At 46.0% G+C, this 20,727-nt stretch overlaps 1 protein-coding gene across 3 annotated transcripts in view; it reads right to left on the bottom strand.

Moving 5' to 3' along the window:
- The window catches only part of PDLIM1 (PDZ and LIM domain 1), a 42,448-nt gene that overhangs the window by 7,750 nt on the left and 13,971 nt on the right, over positions 1-20,727 (bottom strand). The window contains exons 3-5 of one of the 3 annotated variants that reach the window (XM_086466524.1): positions 13,513-13,597; positions 3,418-3,608; positions 811-1,116 (exon numbers count right to left, since the gene is read on the bottom strand). In XM_086466524.1, coding sequence (XP_086322650.1) covers positions 811-1,116; positions 3,418-3,608; positions 13,513-13,597 — 582 coding nt within the window. Of the gene's footprint in view, positions 1-810; positions 1,117-2,287; positions 2,298-3,417; positions 3,609-13,512; positions 13,598-20,727 lie in introns of all 3 variants that reach the window. The other 2 variants (XM_086466526.1, XM_086466525.1) reach the window with 2 other exon arrangements.

A 20,727-nucleotide genomic window follows, 5' to 3' on the forward strand; every position in this document is an offset into this window, starting at 1 on the left:
TTCTGCTTCACCCATCTCGATACTGAAGTCCTCCCTGTAAAATCCTGATGGGTGTCATTCAGAGGCACAGGCCAGCTGGTTAAAGAGCAAATACCAAGAAGCACTCAGGCCTTGTGATGCTGATGCTCTCTGCAGGTCCTGCAGACCTCGGAGCATGTTGAGCATCCTCCACTCCTACCGGCAAAGAGGCACCCCCAAGAGTAGCATCCTGTGCAGAAAGTGCGCACAGGTGGGAACACAGATTGGGTCCTCTGTGTGCCTGGTGCCTGCCCAGGCTGCTCCAAACTCATGAGTGTTATCAGCCAAAGATGGAGACCCATGGGGACCTGCTTTAGCCTGAAACAAAATAAGCCCAGAGCAGGCCCATGGCCCAGCATGCAGCCAGCGAAACAAAAGCACAAGGACACGTGTGATAGCACCTTCCAGTTGCCAACAACAGTTGTTTTAGTGCAGGAGAAACACCAGCTTTCAGGATAAAACGCTCTCCTGCCCCCAGCAAATCCATCTGCTGCACGTGGCTCTCCAGGAAAGCCACCAGCTGCTGTCAAGGCCCTGCTGCGCAGGGCACAAAGGACACCCTGACAGGCTGAAATGATGTTTCGGTGCTTCCCGCAGTGTTGGGCACAGACACAACGCAGAGAAAGCTCCTGTGAAAAGTCATGCACTAATGTTGGAAAGGTGAAATGTAAATGCTGATTTCTTGTGACTGGCCAGCACTGTGAGCCACAGACAGGGATGAGGCACTCATGGACACTGAGATGTGGATGAGTGGATGCGCCAAGCTGGCCGCAGAGGCAGCAGGCAGGTTACCTGGGGAAGTCGGGGCTAACAGAAGAGATCTGCCCCTGCAGGGAATCCATGATGTTGCTCTGCGAATAGAGCTGCAGGGGAGAATTGAACTGCACATGCACAACTTTCAGTCCCGGCACGTCCACTTCCACGGGGCTGTTGGGGCAGACCTGGGCTGCACGCTTCAGCTGCTCAGGCCCCACTCGGAGCTGGCTGGGGGAGGAGGAGGTGCTGTGCCTCCTCTGCAGTGGCTCGGAGGTCTGTGCCTGCAGAGGGTTATAGATGGAGGCAAAGGGAGCCTGCATTGCGCTTGCTGGCAATGGGCAGCTATGGGCCCACGCATTCAGATGGTTTTTGTTTGGGGGTTCATTTGGGTTTTACATTGTGGAATTGAGGGAAAAATGCAGAGGAGAGAGAAAGGAAAGAAGGAAGAAATTAATGAAGGACTACACCAAATACTCCAAGCAATACAAGCAGTTGCAGAACACTGTCTGAGGGATGCACCACTGACTACATGACTACATTAAAGGCTTCTGGCTAATGCTGTGGCTCTGGTCTTGCACACCAGGTGTGTCCACACAAAAACTAAAATGCAGTTGCCCTACTGATGAGCAGACGCAGGGGTTGTAAAAGCAACGAAGACATGTCAGCAGGGGTTTTACTATGAACTAGCTACCTGAGCACACACTCGTGGTCCCACTGTCCCACCAAGGAATGCCACCTTCACTGCTGCCCTTCCCAAAGCTAGCCTGGGTGCCCTACTGAGGGGCAATCTCACCTCTGATCCCAAAACACATGTGCTCAGCCGCAGGACTTCTCCCTGCCCTCCCCACTTGCTCTACAACACCAAATCCAGTGAAGATGTTTGCTGGTGTTTCTGCCTGTGCCACAGCCCTGCATTTACATCACACACCCTTCTAAGGATGGAGCATGGACCAGGTCCCTGTGTCATGTCACCATGTGTAGTGGCAGGATCAGGCTGCCAGGTTCAGATTGGCTGTGTGTCTGTTAGGTGCAGGATGGAGGCGTAGATAAATGCCAGGTAAACCCAGAGCAAGGTCAACCACGTACAAATAACTGAGCAAAACAGGCAGGAATTTAAAGGCAGCTGGAAGGCTGTGTGAAGGGAGAACCTATACATCCTGTGCTTGTGCACTGGGGAGACTGCAGTGGGGTTTTGGTGGCAGGGTGAGGCCCCTGGCTCTCACTAAAAACCAGCAGCAATTCACTTGCTTTGATGACTCTGTAAAAAAAAAGTGTATTGGCATCGAAGGGCTCATCCACAGTCCCTCCAGCACTCCTTTGCAACTTGCTGTGTTTCAGCAAGGGAAAGATGAAAGAGATGCCATGTACCCCCACTGCAGCTGGGCCAGCAATGGACCTTCCTGCTAGGAGGACCACAGTGAGCCACAGGACCTCTTTGCTGGCCCCTGCAAGAAAAAGGGATCACCCACAAGTTTACGGCCAAATATACCTGGCTTCCAAGGAGTGCTCTTACCTGGAGGGGACTCCAGACTAGACCAGAGGTGGTATTTGACTGCCAAATAGTCCCATCAGGTTAATGCAAAGTCAGATTTCCCTTGTCCTTCCTCTGCCTTTGCTCAGCCCCTGAATGAGGCTGCTGAGGTCTACCAGAAGCAAATTAGGAGCAAACATCTGTCACCTTGTCTGCCAGCTGCAGCACCGTAACTCTGCCTAGAAGGGCACGTGCTGCAGGCAGGCTGAGAAGCTGGTTTGAGTCAGGGGCAAGTTTTCAGGCTTGTATCAAACCACAATCTCAGGTCTTTGTGCCTGCAAGAGCAGAGGGTGAAGTTACTTTTATCTTTCCACTCACAAGTCAGGAGTTTAGTCAAGTATCACCTAAAGCACTGGTCTTACAGCTTTTGTTGTAAAAGTGGCCAAAGTCTACCAGGCAGTCTGGTACTGCTATACAGAGACTTAGGGCAGTTAAGCAACTTGACCCACACAGCCAGAAAGATTTCAGACTGCTCCTTGTTTATTGCTTCCAGTGAAAAAAGAGGAACTTTGGACTTCCAGGATAAAGTAATCAGAGGCTCAGATGCAGCCACAAAAATCAATCCCATATCTAAAATTGCTCACACAGCTATGAATATTTCAGCTACTTTTTAAAACTGCTGTGAAAAACAAGGTTCAATAATAAAAAAATAGAAAGATCCAAACTTAGGCAGAGCCTGTCTATGAATCCCAGGCCAGCCAGGAACAGGGACACATGTGCTTCCTGCGCTAGCTGGTACCCTTCCTGCCCAGCATTGCCCTCAAAGCCAGTGCAAAACACTAACTTTACAAAGTGCTCGTAACAAACTATCAGGCACCTGTTCAGACCAGCGGGCTGGTATGTCATGCTGAACGCACACGGAAACTGCGTCGGTCTCTGCTAAACAAAGAAACACAACAGCATTAATTTCATTTCTGCATCTCATGAAATGTTCCCCGCTCTTCCGAGCCTTGGCCCTGGGAACCACATCTACTCTTGTGCCTCTGCTCCTTCCCTTGTCCTGAAAGAGAGCTTTTCTGAGTTAACAAATTGGCACCCTCGCAGCAAACTCATATCTCCTGGAGCCTTCCCCCGGGGCCCAGGCAGGGAGAGGAGGCAAGGAAGATACTTACAGCTTGGTAGGCTCCACAGCCCCAGGTGATGTCTTTGACTCCACTGCACTGTTGAAGGTCTGGATGTTCTCTGAGGAGTAGAGGCCTGCTGGGCTGTTGTACTGAGCAGTGATCACTCTGGGGGCAGAAGCTGTGGCAGCAGTGAAGGGCACTGCACTCCGGTTGTGTGCACTTCCTATGTGCCTTATTTCCTGCATGCAAAGGAGCAGAAGCAAAAATCAGAGGTGCTCAGGCATGCAGGTGGGATGTGACGGGGCAGCTTGGAGTGAGCAGCTACTGCAGTAGTGGCCTTTGCATGTGGTGTCAGCTGAGGAGCATGCGACTGCGACCACGAAAGCAGGTGAGTGTCCTCCACATGTCATGAGGGACCCTGGCCCCATCCGATATGGCTTCAGGCTGACATTCAGGACATTTTGGAGTTGACATGCCAGGAACATAAGAGCTCAGAAACACTGCCAGAGCTATTAGCTCAAGGAGCCACGCACCCAAGAGCTCCTCCCAGCCTACGGTAAGCCATGGGACCTACCTTGTCATGCAAGACTACAGATTCCTTGCAATTCCTGAAAGCAGGGCTGATTTCTATGGAACAGTGAAGATGAGGGCAGAAAGATGAACAGTCTTCAATGACATCTGAAAGTTTGGCTTTCCTTAGATAAGGGCAACCCAAAAACAGAAGAGATTTGTCATTATTGCAAGTGCTCTGGAGCATGTCTGCTCCTTCATCTAAGACTGGGGTTCACAGCTGTCTTTGACGAACAACTTTGGACTTTCTGGACAAGAAATCCCCACTATAAAGGTGGGAAGATGACCACTGTTAATACACAAGACTGTCCACAGGCAGTGACAGCTAATTGCCAGAGACTTCTTTAGTGTCAGAAGTGTGAGATATCACCCAGATGTTCTGGGTTTGCTGTAAACTGGAGGCTTCCAGCAGTATTAGTCGAATGTTAGAAACACTGGTTACAATTTAGTAAGAAAGAGGCCAAAGCCAAGTTAAACAAGGCATGAGGTAAGACTCTTCTGAATCACGGGCAGCACTAACAAAAATGGGGAAATTTCTAAGCCCCATCACCAGTTCAGCAGACTGGGAATTAGCAGCCTTGGGGCTGAGATAACAACATCCAGGGCTTATTTCTCCTCAGAGAAGATGCTTGACCAAAGCAAGGAGAAAGTACAAAGGGGCCTCACTAGGGCAGGTGTAAGAAAGGACTAACTTTCACAGAGGTGTCCGAAATATCCAGGGCTAAAAGATGACACCAAAATGTGCGTTTTGAAATGTTTCAGCCAGCTGTAGAGACTGGGCATGGCTTTAATATGGGGCTAACGTCCAATGGCACAGGATGAAACGGGGCCCTTCTTAACATGCTGGGTCCATGGTTTCCAGCTCTAATTAACATAACCGGTTCCCCCTCCTACTCCATACAGGCACTGACTTCTACAGCAATGATGTGAGCCTTCACCGCCCTTTGAACACTTCATGGCATTTGTTTGATAGAGCTATGGTTACAGGATAAACACTCACTAGAAACAAGTATGACTAATTCACCCACAGATTTTTCTTTAAATCACTTTTATGTCCCCAGATTTCCTTAGGCAGCTGGCTAGCATTCCCAGACTGACAGATGGGAGTCATCTCACTTCATGGCACTCAAATGCTATTTATGGCATCAAGCACAGCACAGGATCCCTCAGAGAAAAGCGGCGTGGATCCAAATGCACTCATGAGTTACAAGTCATTTGAAATCAGTGGGGTAGCTCAAGATGTGCAGGTGTGGGGTGACAAGACTGCTCCCTTACTGCTTTCTGGCCATGTGTATGGATGTCAGCTATGTGGCTTTCCTACCCACCAAAGGAAGACAGACCCTGGAGTAATTAGCTAATATCTCCCTTTGCCGCAATCTCATTCAAAGCACATAATAGCACTCACAAAAATAGTCTTTCCCATGGCAGAAACTGTGTATTTTAGCAAAAAAAATACTTCAGCCTGTATATCACACTGTGGGGAAAAGTATCAGTGATCTTATATCATCATTAAATACACATGGTAGCCCACCGTTTGGAGGCCACGAGTAGCACAGGGTTTCAGACATGCACATAGTAAGTTTAATGAAAGATGGAGGCAGAAGTTTTAGGCTAAACGGGTTATACTCTTAGGTCAAATAGGCTTAAAGTTGAAAGCATATCACAACCTGTATTGCGGAAGCATTTAAGTATTAACCAAGTATTAGAGAAAAGGAAGTAATTTAGAGTTGTTTTTTTTTAATTTTGGTTTCCTAAGGAAGTAAGACCTCTCAATTACATACTCCACATGCATGTGGACACATTCCTACCCCCACCAAAGACCTTTGAATCGTCAGCTAAGCCCAAATCGGTTTGACAGTGATGGGGGCATCAAGGCTGTTTTAAGTTCCTACAAGTGTTGAGAAAACAGACAGACAGATGGAGGAGACTGAAATCACATTAGTGCTTTGACTCCAAGAAGAAATGCAACACACACTCAGGCACAGAATCCACACAGGAGATTTTGGCCTACTTTTGACCACCAAGTAGGTTTTCTGCTGCATAATAACATCCAAGACCATAAATGAAGCTTTCAAAAGTGTCAGGACATCTGCAGTGGATAAAGTCCACTGACTAAAAGGGAGTTTATAACAGGTTAAAGAGAGCTGTTTATGCAGAAGGTGGTGTCTGAATATTAGATTAGAAAAATCCCATCTGTAGAACAGCGTAGAAGGTGTATAAACTGAGAGTCTATAGACAAGTATTATAAAAGCAGTAACATTATAAAGGGCATTTGGATAATCCAAGTTCTCCAGCACTTCCTGTCATGCCATGCTGCTCTTTCTCCTCAAGTTGTGGAAGGAATTTGGAAAGAACAAGTGCTTTCATCATCCCAAGATCAAAAAGATAACGTGTTCTCACTGTCAAAGGTATTTATCCAAGGGTTTACCAGAACTGCCAATCCAGGCCCTGTGCTGTGCAGCAGTTTTGTTAAAGCCCCAGCTCCTGGAATCGTGTGTTTATGTGAGAGTCTCTGACTTAATACTGGAAAAAAAATCAGAAATGCAACTCCCAAAAACCTGTCAACTAACAGGCAAGTGAAAAATGTTAGTATAGAAACACTGCTATACTGTGTACATGTGTGGGGGCAGTGCCTGGTTTATGCAGTTGAGATGCCTGGGGTTTGCAGCATCTCTAAGGCTGTGGTGTTCCCAGGACCAACGCAAAGAAAAGGGGACAAGCGACACTAAACAGCATCCCTGGCTGGGGCACAGACTGCAAGAGCAATAAGCAATGGTCTGTTTGCAAAGGAAGAACTGGCAGTTAGCCACAAGGACATGCTCCTATCCAGTCAGAGCATGACCCGCTCTTTCTTTGTCAGTAGTACAGAGGAGTGTGACTAATATTAGATCTTTTCAGAGACATCTTCAGTTGGCATCTGCAGGCAAATCCGTAAGCGCTTGCCTCACCCTTCCTGCAAACCGTGGTGCTGCCTCAGCCCCCTGACGCCAGCCCTGTCTGCACTGGGCTGCAGTCAGCAGCGAGCAGGGGTACTGGCAGCAGTTATGTCAGTCTGAAGTCAGGGTATGGAAGCTCCCAAGCCTGCAGGTAGGATATTCAAGAGCAACATTTTTAGCGCTATAAACTGATACTGTGATAGTTAAATTGCTTTGTCTGCACAGATACCAGCCTCACTCCCCTCCTTCCTTTGCAGAGAGGTATGTCTCCAGAGGGGCTGTCAAGAGTGTCTAGCCCAAGCTAAAATGGATTAGCAGCTGCACAAACTTCTCTGTCAGGGTACTGCTTCTGAACTCAGAGAGATCTCATCTTGCTTTGCTTTCAAAATAAAGCCATTCCTCCAGCAGCCACCTCCCTCCCTGAAACTACCTGCTCTATACAAACAAGCTCCAAGTGGCTTTTGGAGCACAATCTTATGTGCTCCCCAGTCCTTCAGGCACCACTGCAAATCCTCCCATACCAGAGAAAATGCTATTTCCCAATTCCAAGGACAAACAAGGTTTGTAGGACTCTTCGGGGGCAGACAGGGACACTGCCGTGCGCCGCAGGTGCTGCACCATGGCCCTTCCAGCTGGGTGCCAAGGGTCTTCCCTTGCTATCCCAGCCCTCCCGGCAAGGAGCCACCAGCCATGGTCGGGGAAACATCCCTGTGCCAGGGCAGGAAGCAGATCAGCATTTCCTACAGCACCAGCTGCAGGCTGCGTCATGGGGAATCATCTGGGAAAACAATGGCCCCTTCCTCCTGCTCACGCCAGGCCATGCTCGTTGATGCTGAAGCTCAGCCTGTGAAATCCCCACAGCTGCGTCAGCCATCACCTCCATGCCCGGGGCCAGCCAGCGGCTCATGGCATGGAGGTGATGGCTTCCTCCTCACCATGCACCAGAGATGGACATGGCTACCACCATGGGACCCACTTGTCTGAGGAACTGGGCATGAGACTCCAGGGAAATTACCAGCTGTCAGCAAGGCAGCCAGACGGACAACAGCCCAGGATAAGCCACATCCATCAGCTGAGCCGGGACACATCCCATGCTCCAGGGGCACAAAGCCACCTGGATGCCTCCATGGCCCCATGTGCCTTTGGGCAGCTTGGGTGTAGTCTGGGGTGAGGGTGGACTCTTGTGTCCCATCTGCTGTGGAGTGACATGGCCAAGGCCATCCTGGCTGCACTGACCTCACCACCACCAGAAACAGGAAAAACCTGGAGCCTTTTTGTACTCGCTAAACAAACTAAACTGAGATGTGAGGGGTCAGGCAGCCTCTCCCCTAAGCAGGGTTTTACTCTCCTCAGAGGTGCTGGCTACTGCCCCGCTGCCACCACACCCACAGCATAGTTTCAGGTGTGGAGTCGTGATTCAGAGACTGGCCAGTGTAGTTATTTCCTGAAGCTCCAGCTCTCGGAGTCAGGGGATTCGCTCTAACCTCATGTTACAAATTTTTAAAAAACTAGCAGCCAGGCTCTGCAGTTGCAGGGCAAAGCAAAACCCTCACTGCCCCATCAGGCCCCAGAAACGTGGGATGTTTTTGCATCCCAAGTCAGAGCCTGGAGGCTCAGGGCAGGCAATCCTGGATTGTACACCTTGAGAGCCACACCAAGAGGAAACAAGATTAAACATTTCAGTATAAATGTTTACTCAGCTCTAACAAAATGGGCCCCTGACCAAACCTCAGTGAACGAAAGCACTCTGGTCCCACGGGCAGGGAAAGAGAGCAGAGACCAGCAGCCAGACCCCTCCAGCCCCATCCTTGCCCTTGTGAAGGTGCGCGAGGAGCGAAGGCCATGCTTGTGCCCAGCTGGCACGCCGGACGGGAGTCTGCTTGCGCCAAACATGCAGCAACAGCTCAGAAGAGGACGTCTTCATGGCAAACTCTGCCCCATGCTATGTTTCATCAGCTGTGATCACAAGTATTAAGAAGTGCCTTTACTTTCACCTCTCCCTCTGTTATTGTTTGGGGTTTTTCAGCTATGGAAAGATCTTTTGCAATGCTTTGAAATCTGATTAGAAATTAGGAAGGGTTTGGGGTTTTGTTATCGTAGGGGGGTAAAACAACAAGGCTGGCTTCTCACATCCTCTCCCTCCACGTCCCCAACACATTCCATATCCATGCGGTAACCCCTTTTAACCAAAACCAGCAGGTCGCGATATGCCAGTACAGTTCCCTCGTCTGAAATGTGATGTTGTTACTTTATATACCTATTGCTTCATGCATTGCCCACACATGCACAGCCTTATCAAAGGCCAAGCCAGCCACACACCCAGTTTCTATAGCCCATGCCTTCTCCGTATCCAAGGAGATAAAATACACACGACAGAAACATTGACATCACTCTGCAAGGACAAGGATGAGGACAGAACAGGCACTCTCAAGAAGCCTTGGGAAGACAGAAGTGGCTGTCTGTCTCTGTCATCCCACAAATACCCTGATTCACCTCCACGGCTCCTCTGGCTGCATGCCCAGAGGTTATTTCTCATTTAAAAAAAAAAAAAACAAACCAAAATATCCTCACATTTGAAAGCCCGTATCTTCCGTGATTAAGAAGAGCTGATCTATGCATCTCAAACCAAGAGTTTTCACTGACATTCTTGAGAAGTGACGTTAATAGTTGTGCCTCGCTGCAAATGGGGTATGTGGCCTTCAGGGAGCTGGACAAGCTTTTTTGGAGACAGTCCTGGTAGTCTTGGTGTTGACCGCCCTCAAAGCTGGTCTCTGTCAGCTCATTCCCTACATGAGCTCACACAGCTCAGAGACCTAGGCTCCACTGACCTCAGTGTCGTAAAAATACAGGGGGGGAAAAAAAGAAAAACCTTCTCCCCCAGAGCCCAGCTCTGACAAGACACAGCACAGTCTGATGGATAGAGTTTTATTGCTCATTTTACCAAGGGGCAATACAGCCTGGCCCAGGGTCACCAGAGAGCATAGTGGAGTCTGAAAGTTATGCTAGTCTCTGGTCAGTGTCATAAGCATTAAAATTACCTTAGTCACCAAGTAAGTTGTTCTCTCTTGCTGTGATCACTTTTCTCAAGAAACATTAAGCAGAAGAGAGAGGCAGATGTGTTATTTTAATCTTTCCCACTGCAGTGAGGAAAAGCTCTTGATGGGAAAAGGACACTGAGCGATCGCCCTTAGGATGTGGGTGAGGAATGCAAGCGAAATAATTGAGTAAATATACTAAGAAGACTCTGTCATTTCCTTCCCCTAACGTTGCCATGGTCGCACCCGAAACAAAGCTGGCTCAGCCACTGAGCTATCACCACCAACAAGCTGCTACACCTTTGGCTAAAATGTCATTTTGTCATCACTCTTGCCTCAGTTTAAATTAATTTAAAAGGATAGAGATAATGGTAGTGAAATAATAATAAGGCTGTAGCTCTCTCATGGGCAAAGGTCATCTTAGACAATGAAGTCAGTCTTGGGATTCAGGACTTCAGGGAATGCATGGGAGATTGTGGAATACTTTATTTCCCAAATATCTTGAACTTCCATTCCAAGTAAAGGAAAATACTTCCACAGGATGACGTGGCAATTCACCAAGTATCAGCCTCCAAAAGGATTACAGAAGTAAACAAAAAGTTTATTCCAAATGGGGTAAAAAAACATGTAAGCAGTGATCTTAAAATATGTAGCTAGTCATACAGTTCTTGGGACAAACTGAAAACTAATTTCTCTTACAAGATCTTTTGCAAAGATCTAGTTACTTAACCGCACCAATAAAATGGGAAGAGGAAAAAAGGTGGGCAAGCATGAGAAATTTCAGTTAAGACACTGAAGGTAGGAGAGGCAACATCAAACTACCTAATTTTAAGAAAGTGGAAACTTATTTGAATAATTGCAGTCCAATTTCTACAGCAAAGGTTTTAAAGCGCTTTTTTTCTTTTTTTTTGTTTTGTTTTGTTTTGGGTTTTTTTGAGCCTGAAGTAAGTCTATTCACATGTATGATTATATTTCTGCATTCAAAGGGCTGTGAGCAAAACTGGTGAGAAACATTTTCAGAGGACTCTGGATCAAGACTTAAATGAAACACTTGGACTCAGCATGTCCTGTTTTCTTTGGTAAGTCAACTAATAAGAGTTCTGCACAAGACTGTTGCCAAGAAAAGCAAATGCATTGTTTTCAGTGGCGAGCGAGTTTAAAAAACCTGAAGAGCTCAGACAGTACTGCCTTCGAAGATCAGGCTCTACTCACAACTTCTACCAATCCAGCTGGAAAAACAAGATCAGCATCTTTGTGGTAAAATTCATAGCAGTTTACCATGCACAGCATCTTCTGCTGCCCTGATTTACTGAAATCTCTAGTAATGCTGCAGACACAGCCCCCCAGTGACTCGGACAGTGCTCGCCACAGCTCTGGCAGGAGTTAGTTTGCTTCGCTGACATCATGCTCCAAGCAGACAGACCTTCCCACAAACCTCACTCGCTGCAGTCAGCTACTGGAAAAGGAAATGGGTGTGTATTTTAAAAAAAACCCACAATCTTAAAACTTGATGGTGTTCATGACACTTTTCCTTGGCACAGTGGACTAGGATGTTCAGGCACTGTTAAGCAGGAAGGGTAAATGGGAGCTTGTGGTTTGGAAACATGAGACATACATCTTCCCTCATGCTGCTAAATTCCTGTGCTTGAATACACAGCAGGCAAAGCCCTTTAAAGGAAAGCCCCATGCTCTGAAAAACAGCAAGCACCACTCACATAGGCCACTGCAAATTACTTAATTGGCTTCATTTTAAGGAAGGGAAGAAGAAAGGCAAGACTTTTGCAAGAGCTTGAATGTTCCTTTTACACCAGGAAACAAAATTCTTCTAGTATCAGCCATCACAGGGGGTCGAAGCCCAATTTTTAGGCAACCATTGGTTCCTAGTGCAAGATTAAGACAAGGGTCACTGCTTAGAGACAAGGTTTGTAACAGGAATCTTTCTGCAGTCAGTTTCGCACGAATTTCTCCTGCTGAAGCCAGTTACAGGTTGGTATCAACAAATTCAATTGTGCCACATTTATGACCTGGAAGCATCAGGGTATCTATATAATGGCCAGACTTAGAACCAAGATTAGGACTATGGTTAGGGTTTAGGAGGGAAAGCGCTCCACCACCAGGTTTATTGCTGAATCCTGCACAGTCTGACCTTCATGATGCCCTTTACTTGGATTTTAGAGAGCAAGGCATGACTTGTAAATTTAAGACTAGAATTAAGATCAGTCCCTCTCACCCATGTTTCTTACTGAGGTGCAGTAGGCTCCCTGAAACACGCCAGGGCTGACTCACATACAAACACTCCAGCCAGAGGGCAGCTGACTCTGACTAAAGGAGAGCTACTAATTAGGGTTAAAACTGCCATAGCAAATGAGTTTAAGTAAGAGGTGGCATTAGTTAACCAAAATAGCCCATGTTTAGTACTTGACCAGCAGTGGATGCCTATCCAGTGACCCAGGCTGGACTGTGGGAGAAAGTGTGGTGTGGTGGTGCAGCTAGTGACAGGGGGGCTGCAGCAGCAGGTTTCTTGCTGCAGTTAACTAAGCTTAGTGATATACATTAAACTCCCGCCTGGCAGGTGTAGTGTCCTATGTTTAATTCCGGGGCATTTAGCTAAATTCTGGTTAATGGCTGGGTTAGGGACTTGGTCTCCAGAATCAGGTCTCCTGCTGAATTCAACAATAGCCCTCTGCAGCCTTGCAGCAAAACCTCAGTGCAGGCTCTGCCCGACTCCTTTAGCAAGAGGTAGGCCCCAAGTCTCAAGGTTTGTAGCAGAACATCTCCAGAGCTTAGGCAGCAGAAAACACAGATCAGATCTCAGCTCAACAGTGACACAGGCAGGTGTCAGTGCATGGCCCCAGCGCAGCCTAAGTCCAAATGGCTCAGTCTCACACTGTGCCTTGGCCGAGTTATGAAATATCTAGAGAATGCTGCACCATGAGCTTCGGCCAAGCAGCACACAGCAACTTGGCACGAGATGGAGCATGGACAGATCCCAGGCCAAGGTCTGGGCACAGTGTTGCTGTACATGTGCTACTTTAGGTTCAGGTCCTTTCCAACCCAAACAGACATATTAGCACTTAATTAATTGCAGAGTCAAGCTAGGTTTATCTGTACTTATTTTGCTAGAAAGACTCACACGGGATGCATGCTAGGGCCAGAATCCATGTCACCGCCCCAGTGAAAATCCAAAGAAATACCACTGATTTTAGTGCAGTTAATGTAGATTTGTGCAGTGTAAACCTTTAAACCTAGTTCAGGCAATGCCCTTGCACAGGTCACTGTTACTACTACGTTTACTTGACAGAGGCAGCAGACCGATGAAGCAAGGCTGTTGAAGGTTACAAAACCACCCTCCTAGACAGAGGCTGCAAGATGTGGCCCACAGATAAAAATGTAAAAGGCTGGTGTGTTTCTCTTCCACTTTCTTTATGGCTAGTCTGCTAGTAAGAGGAGAAAACAAAAACAATAAAAAAACCCACCCAACAGAAAGCACTAACAGTGAATCATTTTCCTCCCCTCTTGAGACCTTTCTTATCTATGAAAATCAATAGGCTTGGCAACAGTAGCAATGATTTATTGAGCCACACCTCTACTCCATTACTTACCTGTGGCTGAGAGGCCAGATTCATCTTATAAGGATGTGTCTTTCCCTCCTCATTTACAAGTGGTGACCAGACTTTTGACTCCGTCCTGCAACACACAAATTCTGAATAGTTAATCTGTTTTCATCACTGAGCATCATTATTGCTATTAAAAGACTTCGAGTTCATCAATGTCCCAAACATTTCCGCAGTCTTTTGTATATAGCACTATCCACATCAGGAGGAATCTAGACAGCCTCTTTTTAGGCATGTAACTTGGATGACTTGGTCATGTTATATGAGGTCCCTGGAGAAAGACAGCATCTCAGCAGTGACTGTCCTGGCTTATCCTTTGGGACTCCACTGGCAACATATCAAGCATGGGTTCCAACCCAGGCAGTAGAGTTGGGGGTCACCCAACAGCAGAAGCTGGAGATGTCCCTTAGATGCACATCCCTTAATTAAGTGGGACAATTCAGATTACTGTGTGTTTTAGCTTTTATGGATACCCAGGAAGAGGAATGATTCTTGTCTGTATTGACCATACAGAGAACATTTTGTTCTCGAAGTTGGGCTGCCTTGGATAAGCTAAAAATAGTTTTTGGTTTGGGTCTCCGGAATTTTCTTCTTATTTATACAGTGGTATCCATGCTGAACAAACAGAGGTTTTTGGGAATTATGAAAAAAAAAAAAACCAAAAACAACAACAAAAAAAAACCCCAAACGGGTTCAAGTCTGCAATGGGACTAAGAACTGAGATGACATAATGTGTCAGAGAAAGTCTGCATAACCTTTACTGGTCTGTGGTCTGACCCAATTACTCACAGCAGCCTGAAACACAAGCCAAGATCTGTGACCAAAACCAAACACTTTTACCATCATCATTCTGGAGTTTTGCTACGTCCCAAAGAACAAGAAACAAACAAGTGGTGAGGAAGAAGTAGAGTGCTTAGATTTGCTTGAGATACTTTGTGGGAAACATATGCTACCTGTATTTCTCAGAGGTACAGTCAGTAGTTAGCATCTCAGATGGACTAAATAGTGCCACTTTTCCCAAACTTTTTAATAGTAGGGAACGAGTGGCTGCAGTATTGCTGAATGAAAACTGTTGTTCAATGGTAAACACTGCATCATTCAGCAACCAGATGGCTGATAAACTCTTAGGATGAGTTTTGAAAACCATGTCCCCTTTTGACAGGAGCTCTTTATAGAATCTGCAACTGCAGATAGATGTACTTCCCAGCTATTTGTGGGTCCAGGGCCAACTACAATTTAAGTACTTAGTTAGCAAAACAGGAACACTTCCACTGAGAATTAACTGGATAACTAGAAAGAGACTTTAAACAGAAAATGCTTATAAAACTGACAAGGATGGAGAATCAGAGTGTAGAGCTACCCACGATACATTCAACCTGGTCTACCCGATTCTCCTAAAAGCCCTCCAATGTCACGACATTTTTTAAACAGCCCAAACTTAACTGTGATGCACATGTATATCACAGACATTTGCTGCATAAATAGTATTTTACTACTTACATTCAGAAGGTAGCTCAGTGGGAGGAGATGGGAGGCAGCATTCTCATTCAGGGAAGAGAAGAAATTTTATTGACCTGCTATTGCATCTGTTACACTCTGGACTTCACACGGAAGAAACCTGAATTAAGTCTGCTGTGCTGTACCTCGTTTCATAGGGAAGTACAAAGATACAGGTCACACCAGAAATCATCCTTTACAAGCATTCAGGTACAGCAAACCTTTGACTCCAGGCTATAGCACCTTGTGGGCTCAGCTGCAGCTACACCTGACAACCTACATCATTCAAATCCCAGCGTCTGGAGAGCTGGGGCACTCACAGACTAACAAATATGAATGTAACAGCTGCATGGGATCAGATCTATGCCAGTCTGATCATTATCTTGTCTCAACAGCTGCCATTACTGGATGCACAGCATACCCCAGGTGAGTATAAAACAGCCATTCCCTCCTTGCTTCTGGCAACCTGTGCTTTAAGGTGCCTAAGGAACCAGTGATTTTATCCAGATTATGGCTATCAAGCCTGATAAAGTCACAGCCACCTCTAGGATGGCTGTATTTTGCACTTGAAGACCATGTTTGCAAAGGGGAGCAGCCTGTTGACCAATGCAAAGCCTTATTCCTTGAAAGTGTTTGGAGACCATGTGTAACCAAGTTTCATCTCTGGAACAACAGGGGACACAGCACAGTATATGGAAATCAAATACCCTGCCAGCTGAGCTGTTAGCAGGTGGACATCGGCTGAAGATGAAAGAGCAGTTCAGAAAGCATTAAACACTTCAGCTGATTTCTAGCATGAGGCATCCCTGTGCCAGTTCTCACTAGCAGTGATCTAAGTACTTTTGAGGTAGCATTTTTTTTTGCAGCAGCAGCTTAATATTATTGGATTTTAGAAGCACCAAAATGCCGTATTCAGAGTGAAAATTTAAGCTTAGAGCAGGCCAATATATGAATACAGAACAGAAACCTCCCCCCAGCACCCCGGTCACTTGCTTTCACCCCACGCCCCTCACTCAATGCATTTGAGGTGACACAGCACCTTGGTCTCCACCTATGGCTAACTACTGCAGCCAATGGGGTTTTCTGACCAAATTTTTCTCCCTTATTTATTAGCAAGGCAAAAAGCACAAGTTTGTTTCCCAGCCTACTGCCATTCTGATCTGTCACTGGATATAAATGGAAGCAGCAAGGTCACTCCAGGCTTTACTTTCCATCCAGTTTAAAAGTTATCCAAACAGAAAGGTTAAATAGCCAGCATGGTTGTCCCTCTAAGGCTGGGAGGATAAAGCTTCCTTTTGTCTTCACAACAGCTGCAGCAGAGCCCTTCAGCTACTTTCAACGGCCCATTTATGGCCCCAGCAAAGCTGCAAAAAGAAAGCTTTGCTCCCACTGGCTTTGCGTAGCAAGGCTTTCAATGCACATGTCCCACCCCACCACGCTTCCTGTGGAGCCCACGGTCTGCAGGTCATCAGTGGGACTGGTATGGTCCCAGCTCTCAGCAAGGGTTTCCTGGCTCTGCTCCTGGTGTCACTGCCTGCATCTTTACTGAAGTGTGGCAGAAGAAAGAAAAATAGCACATAAAAGTTCACCTTATGTCCCACTGCTGGCCCAGGACTTACTTTCTGAAAGACTGGGAAGTGTGGGAACAAAACACGGATGACAGGGTGAATTGGTTAGACTCGTAATGTTTGTATCCTATCTATATGTTTTGATATCTTGTTTATATGAAGCAGGGAACAGGAATCAGAGCAGATAGCCCAAACACAGCCTCAGCAACGGTGCCTTCAGTGCACAGCAGGCTGGTTTTGGTAGAACTGTAGTGGCTTTCTGGAGGATTTTCTTCAGATCTGGAGGAGAGCCACAAAACTGCCTGCACCCTCCCCTTGGTGAGGCAGTACCCCTGCCACAGAGTGTGGCCACTCTGGCAGGGCTGTCAGACCTGCCTCTCCACCAGTGGCGGAGCTGGATGTCCAACAGCCTGCTGAGGAATCACACCCTGTCTTCAGTGAAAGCCAGCAGGCTTCAGCATCCCCATAGGATCTCACAGACTGCTGCTTAAATCGATGATTAGTTATTTTAGAATATAGTTTCTAATGCATATTCTTTCAAATGAGAGTCCAGCAGAGAGCAACACTCAATAGTGCAGAAATACAAGACAAAACTATGACACCATGAACAAATGCCAGGCAAATTAATCGCAGGCACGTGGATATACAAACTCCGTCATGTTTGCAGTTTACATTTCCATGCTGCTTCCTTACTACAAGAGCAATCAAGACAGGGCCAGGGAACAAGCTATGCATTTCCTGTTTCATCCAGGCAAAACCCAAGAAATTTCTCTGATGCTAGTTTGGATGGGGAGGAACTGGCAGGAAGGGGAGGAAGGAAACTGCGTGCAAGTCAAGGCAGGAATCTGGAGAGGTATTTACAAAATACAACATTTTTCAAGAAGCTTGGATTGACCATGTTATAATATAAACATTACAAGAGCCTAGATTTTGCTATTAATGGTTTGCACGCAGAGCTGGGACACAGCTTTGAGGGAAAATTCAGAGCTGGAAAATGAGGGTCTAATTCTGTGCCAGAAGATGTGTAAGTAAGTTGTGTAAAGGCAACAGGCACATTTACATTCCCATTTCAATCACTGGGATGGAAACAAGTAAGATACCAAAGTAGCAACTAAGCCCATAAAGATAGAGAAGCTCCTTGTGCAACACAAAGTTTGCTAGCTGAAAAATGAGGAAAGATCTAAAGAATTTCTCTTTCAACCCGCCCACGAGTTTTAGACAGGCATTTTAATAATGTTTAGAGACTTAACTACAAGAGCTTTCAGGCTACCAGGAAGGCACCTTTTAATCAGACTTTTAGCTAAAACAGCTGCAAAGTACATGCCCTTGGATTTAAACAGGAGCAGTCACTTTTAGCAACCATCCATTAATGGTCATACTCACTTTGGCAAGCACAACTGTACTTGGGCTGCAGCAGCCTACTGCCAATTCAAACAGCATGGCTAGTCAGAACTTCCTAGAGACAAGAGGCCCCAAATTAATTTCTTCACACATGGCCCTCTGCTCCTTGTATTTCAGGTGTCCTTCATACAACCATAAAATACAAAAGGGCAACTCCAGCTGCACAGAAGAAGCAACAGAAGTTTATCTCAAGCAGTTTCATTACAGAGTTAGAAAGGATAAAACACACCTGACTGCTCACTCGCATGTTCTTCCACCAGCCAGCTACAGTTAGCTACTTTTGCCTTGCCAAAGAGGTTGTAAAAACACAACAAATGCCAAGCTTGACTTGCCAAAATGACTTCGAACATGCCAATCATTAATAAAAGCTGCTGGCATGCACCCAGGAGTGCTGGGAGCACCACACCAGCCATGGAGATGTTGTGAGTTGCTGTGCAGGGCCAGGCAATCTGCATGCCCTTATATAGATGCACACAGAGCATCAGGCTTTTCCAGGGCCAAAAGAATTATTAGTAAGATGACAGAGCTGGAAAACTCTTCTTGGCAGGGAAGCAAAAAGTAAACCTAAATGAGTCAACAGATTCCACCAACTTCCTAGAACACAAATTTGAGCCTATTGTGGCTTTGTGCAACTAGTCTCCACAGCTGAGACCTGGGAACATGTGGAGCAAGCAAGAGTGCAACTGAATCCACCGAATAAAACGCAAATGACTTCACTCACATGATCTCTTCTTCTTCATAAGCATCTACACACGATCCTTTCTGACAATGCATTTAACATGTGCTGGTAGCAGATCTGACTTCCTTGATCCTAGCACTTTTCAAAGAACAAATATATAGCTTCATTCCTTGGCATCACTTTTAGCAAAACAACAGAGTGTTTTGCAAACAAAAAAGGTGCATTAATATATTATGTACTGGTAGCAGAGCTGCAGAAAAGCAGCTTGAATGAGAAGGAAAGGACAGTAGGAGCAGAACAAGAGATTACATGTTTGCAAGCCCTTTTCACAAATATTCTTATTACCACCCCCAACCTGCCTCCAGATGTAGAGGGAAGGACAGACTCACTGTAGGAACACTTCTTTTTTATTGAAAAAAGCCATATAAATACACACTTTACCTTTGAGTTGCTCAGGACTACATATGAGCACAGTTCCACCACCCATTTGGTGACTAAAGCCACCACGGCAAAATGCCATTTGTTTTAGAAATAGATTTTCACCTCTGCTGCAATGAATATTTGTCTGCTTTTGTGCAGCTACAGCTACACAGAGCTGTGTGTCAAATTCATCACTGACATCGGTGATGCCTGGATCTTTTGACTATCAGGTGAATTTTGTGGTAGAATTTGTTCCTTCTGAGCCTTCCCTTCTTCGAGTGCTCTTTGTCAGAGCAAGCGTCTTTCCCAAAATACACTGTTTCCCAAGGAAGCTGATTGCTTTCTCCAGTCTGTTGGGCACTTCTTGCTGCTTACCCCCATTAAAGATAAATTAGAGGTGTGCTTGGAATGCATGCATCCTGGGGTGAGGCTTTGCCTGACCCTAAAATGTCAGTGCAACAATGCACACACCCTAACTGAAAGAAAAGAAGAGCAGCTCTTCTCAAAGATTCAAGATCCAAAACTTAACTTTTCCTATGAATGGCAGAGGTTGCCTGTGAAATTTCTCAGTTTAGCAACTAGGTGGTTTTGAGTTGACTGCAGCACACTGTCTGCTGTAAGTCAGTCTTTCTGCACGTACCATACAAAACCATGGTGCTGAGCTTGATTTCATATTGCTGAAGACAATAATGGAACCTTTACTTTGGTTTCTTGGGAACTACATTTCTAAAAGCACCCTCTAGCCTGAAACAAAAAGCAATATGAATGAACAAACACAGTCTCAGGAAAGAGTGGGGAGCTGCTAGACATGCTAAGTTCAGCAGGAATTTAGTGTATGTGCCAACATTGTTGAGCACCCACTTTCGAGGCAGAAAATAGACCTTTTAACTCCATTCACACAGAAAACAGCAAAGCACCTGGCAGTGCCGCTTCAAAAAGCATATACAGAGAAAGCAATTTGTGGCTGTGCTTTAAATCTTAGGAAATTAACTAAGATCTGCACCTTTGGGTGAAAAAGCAGACCAGGCATGCTTTCTTCAGCTAGCAATTGGATCCATTTTTAATGGTGACATGTGTTAGCCTAGATTTCCTGCCTACAATCTGATCTGAAATATTTTTGGACTGTTACCATCATTAAGGAAAATACTGAAACAGGAAACATTGGAATGCTGTTGATATTCACAATCAAGCACACAGTGCAAACACCACTTCCTTTACCAGAAGTGTTTAGGTCTTTTCAATTCTCTACATCTACACTTCTCTTAAATAATCATTAGTACAGCCAAACACGAAGCCATCTTAACCACTCAGCTAGCATTAAAAGCAACAAGAGCTGCATATTTGCAGCATACACACATACAACGTTTGGTTCAGTCCACAGAAGAGCACAAGATGACGACAAGCATAGCACAATACTTCCCCAAAACACCCTCCCAGCCTCACAGCTTAAGGGCTTTCTGCAGCAGACATACTGCCATGGTATGTAATATCCCTTACAGATCTGTCTTCCACTAATTCACCCAGTCTCCTCTTGAACCCATGTGCATTTTTAGCATTCACAGCACAATCACGAATGAAGTCTCCACTGTCACAACAGCATTGACCCTTTGGTGGAACTGAAACACCTGATGTGAGGTC

The sequence above is a fragment of the Leptosomus discolor genome, chromosome 6 (genome assembly GCF_034619465.1).
Source record: "Leptosomus discolor isolate bLepDis1 chromosome 6, bLepDis1.hap2, whole genome shotgun sequence".
In the NCBI taxonomy this organism is placed as follows: Eukaryota; Metazoa; Chordata; class Aves; order Leptosomiformes; family Leptosomidae; genus Leptosomus; species Leptosomus discolor.